The following is an 11,710-nucleotide window of genomic DNA, read 5'->3' on the forward strand; positions in this document are numbered from 1 at the left end:
TCAAGAACTCCCGCGAGTCCGTGCCGGGGAGCGTCGCCTCGGCGAGCCTCAACCTGGTGAGCCGTACCGCGTCGTGGAGGCCCGACACGAGGAACGGCTCCATGGGCGACGCGACTCTCTCCTGCGGGGTGTGGAGGAGCAGGGACCGCTGCACGGAGAGCGTGAAGCAGCCCATGCCGATGAACGCGTACTGCGAGATGCCGAGCTCGGCGACGGTGGTGGCGGCCCACGGTAGGACACCATCGAACACGACGGCGTCAGTGGGGTGGCGGCGCAGGAGGTCGGCGAAGAGCGGCGCGAGGAGCTCGATGGCGGCGGCGAACGGGCTCCGTGGGCGACGCGAGGAGCAGAGGAAGCTCCGGCGCACTCAATGTGTTCGACGAAATGAGAAGGCAAACCTGGTGGTTGTTTAGTTTTGTTGTTAACTTCTAATCATATGCATGTATGCAACCAAGCGTCAGGTGAAAATTGCATCTCGATGATAAGATCCTTAATGCAGGCAACTAATCAACTGGTTATCTCCGTTTTTGGCTCTGTTTTGGCTTATTCAGGCCCTGCTCAGCCTGGCTCGTTTTTTCCTCTGAGCCGGGTCCGGCGGCGAAAGCAACCAAACACGCCCCATATGTACGTGAACCTTTCACTCTTTTCTCCATCCAACTCGCTCCCTCCCATCTTCCTCCCTCTCCCCGCAGCATCAAAAGCAGCAAGCAAGCAAGCGCACCACGAAGATAATCTCTGATCAGCAATTTTTCTCGAAAGCCACCTACACACACGTACCATGGCGGCATCAGCGGCCTGATCCTTCTTCCTCGACGCCGAGCTGCTCGCCGAGCAAGGCATGTCGGCGATGGACGCGTGCGCGCTCTGCGACAAGCCGCTGGCGCGCGACAGCGACGTCTTCATGTATAGAGGGGACACGCCCTACTGCAGCGAGGAGTGCCGCCAGGAGGAGATGCAGCTCGACGCCGTCTGCGCCAGGCAGGCCGCGCGGAGGCTGCAGCGGTTCTCGGCGGAAACGGAATCCCACCGTGGGCAGCGGCAGTCCAGGAAGGTGTCGGTCGCGAGCTAACTGGCCAGCCTGAAGAACCATCGATGTCTCCGACTCTCCGACCGATGCTCTAACCTGGACCGGTGGAGGCACGAGATGCAGCTTGGCGTCGCCTGCGGAAGGCAAGGCAGGGCAGCACCATCAGGCGGCACGAAGCATGGCAAGCTAATTATGCGACGCCAAGAACCTGGATCATTGTGATTTTTCTTCTTTTGAAATGTATGTCAAACTTACCCAATTTGGGTGCAATAATTCATCACAATTCCAATTTTAAGAATCAGAACGATCTTGTCATGCCTAAGCTAAAAGTCAAACATTTTCACGGCGATTTATCTTTCTTGATGGGTTGACAATGCCTAGAACCGCTTCACATCGGATCTTGCTTCTCCATCCGACCTGGGTTGTCAGTCCCGCCTTCCTCACCCATCAGTGTGAGTGCGTGGGTGGTTTTAGCTCAAGTTTACTAAAACAAGCAAATTTTGTTAAGTTTTAAGGTTCGATTTTGTTGCTATTTTCCTCATAAACTGGATCGACTAGCTTCCTCCAATGGAAATTATAAAAATGGTTGCCCGCCAACGAGGCTCCCATAAATTAGATCTGAAGCGATGAAGTCCAACCCCGATCTACTCGCAGTTGAGTTAGTGCACTTTGAGGCATAGCAAGTGAAAGGAAATGACGAAGTTTGTCATCGCCTATTCAACTAAAACATATATCTGTACCACTCTAATATTAACTCAGTGGAAAATGAAGGCAACATTTCGGTTTAGACACCACCCACTGAAGCCAAGTTTCCATGCAGGAAAGTAATGAACACCCAACATGGCACACTTAGGTTGTCATGTCCAGATTTACCGCGGGCGTATAGTTGCGATGTGGGTATGAGATTGCCTAAGCTTTCCCAGTTGGGGATTTTAGTGGTCCGCTCTCTTGAAAATTCATACGTGAACTGTGGAGACGGATGCTCTTGTCTCCAAATTTGACTCTCGGTGGTTGGACTGTCTGCTTTGTGCTCAGAGAATTTCAGTTTGCATTGTGTGCACTTACATCATCTTTGTTGGTCAGCATTTATTTTTGTGACTATGAACCGTAGGGCAAAAACCTCACAACCTTGCAACTTTATTTAATGTAGAGCATGGAACCGTACATCATGTACAACTTCATATCAGGAAAAAGGAATAAGAGCAAGAACTACAATGCAACTGACGCTTTAAGGTGGAAGGTAAGAAACTCATTTCAACAAATTATCCCTGGACCTAGACTTAATTCTATGCACCAACATGGTTGTGTCATGCACAAATCCCCTCTTCCACTTATAGAAAGCGGGCCTATCTTTTCTGAAGATTTTTTGCATTCCTAGCGATCCAGATATTCCAGCAAGATAGGAAAACCACTTCAGCAAAGAAATGTTTTTGAAGAACATGCAATATCTGCTGCCGGGTGCATATGCACTTTTGGATGAACAGTAAAATGCTAAACAATACTAATATAGATTTAAAAAATATGGTTCTTTTTACAACACACATCTAGGAATGTTCTACTCCCACGCAAATTTTCATGAAGAAATAACATTCCATGTGCACAGAACAAAAAAAACAGTAGTATGAAAAGGTGATTTTTTAAGCATTTTGGGCTGCTTGTTTTGTTTTTTACTGAAAATTCTGTGAATGTGATCTGTTCAAGAAAATTTGTACATAGGAAGAACACTCAAGAATATTTGTCTATAATTTTTTTGTAATTTTTTTTGCCACTTTTCAGAATTTACTGTTCGAACAGGTGCAAGTGCATTTGCACCTAGGACCAGAAGAGCACTTTTGTTGTCGAAATCCTTCCTAGCCTGAGTAGCAATAGTTCTCATATTATCTTCTGACTGCCAATCCACCTGCAAGTAGTTCCAGACTCTAATACTAAAATTAAATTGAAAGAACAAATGGTCTCTATCTACCCTAGAGCCAGAGCAACACATCACATAGGTAGTTGTAATTGCTCGATGTGGATCATCATTGCTCTTTTCTTTGCACGTCAAAGCATTCCATCGGCCATGTATAACTTTATTTTTACTGGTGTGGTACTTTCTATGTTCCGCTAATGGTAGTTGTGTACATTCTAGTCGTGCAGAGGTCAGGTGTGTGCTCATCGTATTTTGTATCCTATTGATACTACACGGAATACATCCTTGTATACTTCCCTTGCCATAACCAAAAAAAGTGGATGTCTAGCCTGTTGGGGGAATATCAGGTGCTACCACACATTAGGTGCTATCATGCTATCACTTTTCCACAAACACATTTAAATGTTTTAAATAATTCCAAAAAAATATGAGTGTTCACAAGACATGTCTCTACAAATTGTGAACATTTCAAATCAAGACTTAAAACACAAAAGAAGAAATGGAAAAAATCAGCATAAATAGTGTCACAAAAGCAAAAGTCAAAATGTCAGTATACATTTGTTTGTGTTTTGACCGTTGGATCTCACATCCACGGTTGCGCTCGCCGAGCAGCACATGAGCTTAGCAACTCCCATAGCAACAGATATTTCTCCCTAGCCTCCTTAGTGTCCCTTATACTAGTAAAATTAAATATTGTAAACTTTGTTACAACAAAACAAATTCTTGTTAACAAAATGAGATTTATCATTCCACGTGTTGTGCTTGAATTTGATTATGCTCATGCTCTAAAGGAAAGCACTGTTATTTCCATCCTTCCCGCTTTCATCTACAGAGATTACTCACACGTCACAGAAAACTATACCTTGCCAAATTTAGCAATCACGTGAGAATAAAAACGAAGCAAGATTTGCAGTATGTGAGGTGAGTAAGCAAAAGGCCAGGGCGGAGAAAAATATCACTCATTCACACGTCAGATTGGCTGATATTTTATTTTATGATGGCCAAGTTTATCAAAATCACATTGTCTTCATTCAAGTTTGAAAAAATTGTTGTAAGACGACGAGGAAGGCCCCAATCGCTTGTTGAGTCTTGTGGTGCTCTGGCGCACTAATGGCCTGCAAAACACATATGATCGTTGCGTAAAATTGGTGTAAGTATCCAATTAATTATCATTCCTAACAAGGAGAGAAGGTGAGCATTAATCTGTAACTTCAATCTAACAAGACATTTCTGAGTTTCTTCCATCCATAGTACTTGTATATGACGGGTAACTACAACTCATCGCACCTCGGGACCCTGTCATGGTAAACTGACTCATCAGCTGATCGATCAAGACGCGAGCAGTCCATATGTGAACCCGACGCTCGTGGCCGGTAGCAACATATTGTTGTCGATGAACTGCACCGCGGTGAAGTTCCTGGCCTTGGCCTAGCTCATATTCATGTGGTAACCCGGCCACCTCAACCTACCGCCGACCCCCGCGCTGGAGCCTGTGTTCATGTACTCCCTGTAGTAGAGCGTGCTGAGCGTGGTCTGGTTTTTGTCCCACGCGAGCCACCCCTCGGGTCGCACCAAGCCGCCGATGTAAGACTCCATCCCCATGAACACCACCCACGAGGATGCCTTCCATTGCCGGCTCAGGAAGGTCTGTGTCACAGCGGCTTTGACGGTCTGGTTAGCCTGCGCATGTAGGAGGTCGTCTTGCACGGAGATGTTGCAAAACTATAAGGAGAAGCCGTTGAAGCGTCCCTGCGCCGTGATGGTGTTCTTCTGGCCCGGGAGCGAGGCGCGGGCCAGGAGGACGCAATCCTGGAAGACTGCTGTGGCGTCTCCGAAGACAAAGTTGACGGTGTCGGTGACGCGGCAGTCACGCTAGAACTGGTTATATGATTATAATGTACTCAACTACAAATAACTCTTGAATAAATACAATGTGGAAGTGTGTCGGGGAGGGGGGGCATATGCCCCCTGTCCATGTTGGTTTTTATTCTATAAATCGTTTTTTGTCCATGTTGGTTTTTGTTCTATAAATGTAAGCCTAATTATATGATGATGCCGCTGCTGCTTGGTTGCGATGAGAAGGCTGACGACCTGGCGTGCTACACTACTACCTGGCTATCTGGCGTTGTTTACATTTTAACATGAGCTGCTACACTACTACTTGCAGCTGCTAGCTTGTTGGCACCTGAACCTTGTATTTGTGCTCCTGAACTTTGTATTTGTGCTGCTATTTTATGCACCCGAACCTTGTATTTGTGCTTCTGAACCATGTATTTGTGCTACTGAACCTTGTATTTGTGCTGCTATTTATACACCTGAACCTTGTATTTGTGCTTCTGAACCATGTATTTGTGCTCCTGAAGACCTCAACCATGTATTTGTGATGCTATTTGTGCTCCTGAACCCCCTAAGCTACTATGATTTCTATTTGTTCTACTATATATTCTCTTTGATGGTTAGGAACTGAAGCTATCTGTGCATTTTTACCACTGTGTGAACCAGTCTGTGACATATGAATTTTTGCCAGTATTCTCTATTGCGCACGGTACGGCAACTCGATGGGTAACCCATCGGGTTCAGGCATGGGTCTGCTCCAACGCCCATGGGTAGGGTCGTGGGTAGACGCATTTAGTTATCGGGCATGGGTTTGGTAGACCTCGACCCAGGCAAACCTGACCCGACTACCAGGTTGAGTCGGCGCCATAGCGGTACTATTTAGCTGTTGCGGTGAGTGAGTGGCCCAATGTAGCTTGGCGAAGGAAGGTCTGCCGATGGATGGTATATATGAGCTCGGTGTGTATATATAGACCGATGGGTGTTTAAATGTTGTATGCTTTGTTACAACAATACAACATTTTGACAACTACATAAATTTTACCATTTCACGTGTTGTGCTTAAATTTGACTATGCCCGTGCTTTAAAGGAAAGCACTCTTACTTTATCCTTCCTGGTTTCATCTACAGAGATTACTAGCAGTTCATAACAACTGTATGTTGCCAAATTTAAGTAGTCCCTCCTGTCCTTTTACTTCGTGTATTACTCCCTCCGTCCCAAAATAAGTGTCTCTACTTTGTACTAACTTTAGTGCAAAATTATACTAAGGTTAAGACACTTATTTTGAGACGGAGGGAGTAGGTTTTAATCAAGTCAAATTTACAACGTTTGACAAAATTTATATTAAGATAATATCAACATCTACAATACAAAATATATATATTGTGAAATTACATTTCACAATGAATCTAATAATATTGATCTAGCATTGTGAATGTTGATATTTTTTTTCTATAAGTTTGGTCGAAACAGAGATACTTTTATTTTGGAAAAAACTTATGTGCAGACTAAAATGGATCAGAGGAAGTACGTTTCTAAGCAATCACCGGAGAGAAGGAAACGAAGTAAGATTTAGGCCTCGTTTGGTCGCAGGGAATCCCTCCGAGATCCCCGCCGATTCCCCGGGTGGAGATAGCACGGGCAAGATCGAACCGGGAAAATCCATAGCGACACGCATTCGTTGGGGAGGTATCCATCCCCGACCCGCGTTGTTTCCCTAGGAAAATGCTCCACGCCTCCAGGAGTCGGGGAGAAAAGCCACGGCTCGAGACCGCGAGCTCGACCAAGATCCACCGCTTCGCTTCCGACCTTCTCCGCCGGCGACTGGAGAGACGGTCCGGCCCCTCTCCCTCCGGTGGTCCGCCACCTCACTCCGTCTCTCCAATGACCGCGACGTCACTGGTCCTTACGCTGCTCCTTCCCCGGATCTCCCCTCCGCCTCGAATTTCCTGTCCCCTCCGGCGACGGCGACGGCGACGGCTCCACGGTCAAATTCCACTAATGTCGACCTAAGGTTAGCCCCCCTCCTCTTCCACCTCATTTTTTTTCACCAGTCGATGCACTCAACGTCCGTGCACTGATGCTTGAACATACAGATTCTAGAACCTGAGCACTTCTCCTCTTCTTTTAACTAATTTTATAGGCCGAATGCAAAATTTACTCACAGGTTATACATCTCACCTGTGTTATGCCTTTCTTCTGAAATTAAAAATCAATAGTGGGAGAGAGATATTGCTGTACTGGTTAAGACAACTAATTTTCATACAATGGCAGCAGTGCACAAACAGTGTCAGTGGTGTGTACTTATTTCAGAGATGATTGGTGTCGGCTTAGCAGCTGCCATTTAATCAAATCACAATTCATAAACTACTGATTCCTGAACTCTTTATGGTTTGTTCTTTCAACTCTTGATTCCTGAACTACTGGATCTTGCATCTGTGTTTAGCTAGTAGAGTATAAAATCCAAATTCTTATGACCAGAAGTATGAATGGTTGTTTTAATGTTGCTCTCTGTTAATACCAGAGGAGAATAATATGTCACTGAATCTGATGCAATGATAATCTAAGCTCAAAACAGTAATCATTATTGTTTCTTTCTTTAGCATATACATATGGAATTCGTTGCCCTGACATTATAGTTTAAGCTCAAAAATATAGATGATGTATATAATTTATTTTCCGTTGGCAAATATGGAGTGATTGTCCAGATTAAAAATAACATTGTTGGATAATGATTTGTGGTTTGTCTGAATCTGATAGGTGACGATATGTCATTCTTCTTGTTGCGAGATAGTCTTGTCTTTGCAAAGGAACGACTGCTTCTAGACTATGTAATCCTGTTTGGAGTGAAGGTATTTTCCCTCATTACACTTAGAACAAGTGAACCTTCATGATTTAATCTTCCAAGGCTTGTTTTCTTGCCCAAGTGTTTTTTAAGGCTTAGGCAGAGTAGGGCTCTTGGTTGAACTGAACTTTCTGATTATTGAATTGAACTACTGGTGGAAGTCATTAGATTACAACAGAAGTTGGATCTTGGTTGAAACTAATTTGGAGCTTTGCAGTTTTCTTATAGCCCGCTGGTGGGCAAAGTCTCATGCCTGAGCAGTTACTACTTGTTGCTAATTCCATTATTGTATGATGTGCTAGTGCAGGATCTGTGACTGTTGCAGCCAATGAATTGCTGCACATATTACACATACTTTTTTCTTTGCCTTTATTTTTATAAAGTATATACCTTTTACTTTCTGCAATGAAGAAAACTACATTGCGTATAGTGCGAAAATGTCTGCCCAATAATGCTTTATTTGTCAACTTACATTAATCTAGCCCAATAATGCTTTATTTGTCAACTTACATTAATCTATTCACAATTCTTATCTGAAAAGGATAATTAAACTGGTAGGTGGATCAGTGATAGGATAAACTAATTACGTTTTTCTATGCTCGATCAACCTTGTACAGTTCTATGTGTGCCTTTCTTTAATTACATCCAGTAGAGAAGGGGCCAGGTATGATAAACGATGGCCATGTACTCCAGTTCTCAAATGCAACATAAATCAACTTATTTGTCTTCCGAATAAATTGTAAGATATGGGTAAGAAGTTCTCACATGAGTACTACTCAGAAGGGTGAACCTTTTTTTCACTAGTCTTGCCACCTGTTGATGATCTATTTATGCTTGAAAATAGTGCAATGAAACCGTGTCGTACTAGTATTGAACGATTTACTAAACTGTTGTATTATGAAACAGTTGCTGACTTCCAAACGAAAATGTTCTAATTCAGTCAACGTCGAGCTGCTGTTCTCAGCTTATGTGGAGTAGAGGAAGACGAGATATCCCGAACATTGTGTTACAATTTGCATCTTCAGAAGTGCGGTTGTCCATGGCATGGAGTTTTGATAATTTAGAACTTTTTGTACTGGTGTAAAGGTTCAGAACAAGCCCGCGACTATCGTGTTTCTAGTAGCTAAAATCTATTTGTTCCTATTGGCATTGGCTTCATTGTTCTAAAACTCAGAACCTGTTGAACAATGATGTTATTTGTAATGGCAGCATGAGAGGAGGAAGATTTGGTTTCTTGTTCTGTGTTAACTTCCTATAAGCAATGCACCTCCGATGATTTTGTCAAAAGCGTGTCGAGTTGATATTCTCAATATATTATTATTTATCAGTTTACAAGTTCATTAATTTCCTCTGATTATTCCCAAATTCTTGAATTATTTGTAATGTCTTGGACATTCCTATATATTTTGCAGAATTATTTGCGCCTTTTGTTTAGACATTTTGGGAATTACTTGTGGAATTAGCCTGTTTTCTAATGTTTTACTAATAAAAAAGTTACCTGCTGTGTGATTCCGAGGGTAGAACGATTCAGTTTCCCCCTGCCCACACGTTACCAAATGGCAAGGGTCATATCCCCGTGGTGGGAGGGGGGATCCCACCTACCAGGGAAATCCCTTGGTTGGGGTTTTCATGCCCTGGGTTTGCTCAGCCAAATGAGGCCTTAGTGTTTGTGAAGTGAGTACGCGAAACTCCACACTCCGCGGCAAGGTTGGTTGTGGTCGGCAGCACTCAGAGCAGTCGACCGCGAGTACTTCCAAGAGATCGCCGTGCGTGCCAACAGTTTGTAGTCGGATACTCCCAAGTTTCGCTCCCCTCCCGGAGGAAGAAGTCGACCTTCTCCCGATGTTTGCATACTCCGATGATTACGTCCGACGCGTCACTGTACTGCTCGAGGAATCCGTAAAAACAAATTGCACGCAGATCTCGAGAAAAGCTGTCCCCCAGGACGAGGCCTGCCTGCCTGGCCGGCAAGAAAGATTGGTGGACTGCGAGGTGAGTGCCAATGGAATCTTGAGTTGATCCCTTCAACGCTCAATGGCAACCGCAGCTGCAACTGGGAGGTGGTTCCCCCCATGGTACGAAACGTGCACGATCCCCAAGCTAGCTAAACAAACCACTCCACTTAAACAGCTCAATAATCTTGCATTTTTCTGTAGCAGTATCCTTGAGCCAGAAGTTTTAAAGGCTGCAAATGCCTGCACGCGTTGCTTGTTAGCTGCCGCTAGCTGGTGCGCGCGTTTGAGTGCGGGCCGAGCGCAGACAAGATCAGCAAGTGCGCGCGCGAGTCCACTGTTCACGAGTTGCTGCCGTGGCGAGCATGCACGGATGCACCACAGCTCAAGATTTCCCTCCCGTATGGCACTTAACTTGAAGGAGGGGACCTCCAGATTTTTAATTTCTGTTCTGTATTTTCTTTTCTTCATCGTGCGTCTCATAAAAATATCACGTACAGTACACTGCACGACAAGCATTTGTGTCGATTATTGGCGTGGGCTAACCATGTGGGCACCTGTCTCCTATCAGTCCTATGTTGGCAAAAAGCCTGGCGAGCTAATTATCGGCACAAAACCTTAGCACTAGTTTAAGCGAAGCTGCCTAAACTTATGCTGATACAAGTACAATCAGAATATATTGGGGCCCAAGTCTACGACTAGAGGAGGCACGAACGAATTCTTCTCCAATAATATGCTACCAGTCTGGTATAGTTGCTAATTGTATTTTCGAGAGTTTTCAAGTACAAGTACGGCTACATTTCTACAGTAGCCTTCACAAAATATCATAACTTTTTCTCAACTTGAAAATATCACAACTTACATCAACAGGGACGTTCCAGAGCGATGTCTCCTTCGGGACCTGGTCGACCTAGCACGATTGTCGTCGTTTTCCTCTCGGTGGAGCCGAGCGCATGCATGCCCGGCCGTCCAGCGCACGGTATTGCACGACCCGTGGGCGCACCCGACCGCGCACCGGACCACGCACCATATATACGAGCCTTCCACTCCTATCCTCACCCAACTCGCTCGCTCTCCTCTTCCTCCCTCTCCTCGCACTACCAGAAGCGCACCAGCAAGCTCAGCTCTGCTCTACTCAGCATTTTGCTGCAAAGTCACCTACACACACATACCAATATACCATGGAGCCATCAGTGGCCTGCTCCTTCTTCTTCGACGCCGAGCTGCTCGGTGAGCCCGGCATGCCGACGATGGACGCGTGCGCGCTCTGCGCCAAGCCGCTGGCGCGCGACAGCGACGTCTTCATGTACAGAGGAGACACGCCCTACTGCAGCGAGGAGTGCCGCCACGAGCAGATGCACCTCGACGCCGTCTGCGCCAGGCAGGCCGCGCGGAGGCTGCAGCGGTTCTCGGCGGAGACGGAATCCCACCGTGAGCAGCGGCAGTCCAGGAAGGTGTCCGTCGCAAGCTAACCGGCTGGCCGCTGAATGTTTTGTATGGATCGACAAGATCCGAATTCAGAAGAATAGAGCGTCTGTATTATGAAGAATCATCGTCGTCTCCGTCTCTCCGGCCTGTGCTCTAGCCTGGACCGGTGGAGGCACCAGATGCAGCTTGCCAGCTTGGCCTCGCCTACGGAAGGCAAGGCAGGGCAGCAGCATCAGGCGGCACCAAGCATAGGTGCCTGTAGCTTCCATGTCCATGGCAAGCTATTTAGGCTGTCCGGGTGGGACGAAATTTTACCTGATTCTTGGTCGGTCTGTGATGTGCCGATGAATTTACCTGGTTCGGAACGAAATGGAAGACCATGGATCTGAAGAAAGCAACCGAACATGATTCTCATTTTTTTTTCCTGATAAAAAGCGCTTTTATTATCTTAAAATGTAGCATCAAGCCGATACAAAGCATTTGGAGTATCACCCGGCCTCTGCATAATTAGGATGCACACAACCAAACACCAAAAATCTGATAAAAAGGAAAGAAAAAAAGACAATTCAGCAACAGTAGAGTCCTATAGACCGACACTATGCCTATGTCGAAACGGTTAGTGGGCCGATCCGGAGATTATGCTGCCATCCATGTTGGGTAAAAACCTCCGTAGCCACCTGCTTCAACCGCGTCACCGGCTTGAATAGCGGTTGGT

At 45.5% G+C, this 11,710-nt stretch overlaps 1 protein-coding gene across 1 annotated transcript; it reads left to right on the forward strand.

Annotated features, from left to right (window-relative positions):
• Positions 1-10,639: 10,639 nt before the first annotated feature.
• Positions 10,640-11,449, forward strand: LOC123042053 (FCS-Like Zinc finger 2-like). The gene has a single exon (XM_044464581.1). The coding sequence runs from the start codon at positions 10,749-10,751 to the stop codon at positions 11,037-11,039; it is 291 nt and encodes a 96-aa protein (XP_044320516.1). The 5' UTR covers positions 10,640-10,748; the 3' UTR covers positions 11,040-11,449.
• Positions 11,450-11,710: the final 261 nt, after the last annotated feature.

The sequence above is a fragment of the Triticum aestivum genome, chromosome 2B (genome assembly GCF_018294505.1).
Source record: "Triticum aestivum cultivar Chinese Spring chromosome 2B, IWGSC CS RefSeq v2.1, whole genome shotgun sequence".
NCBI lineage: Eukaryota > Viridiplantae > Streptophyta > Magnoliopsida > Poales > Poaceae > Triticum > Triticum aestivum.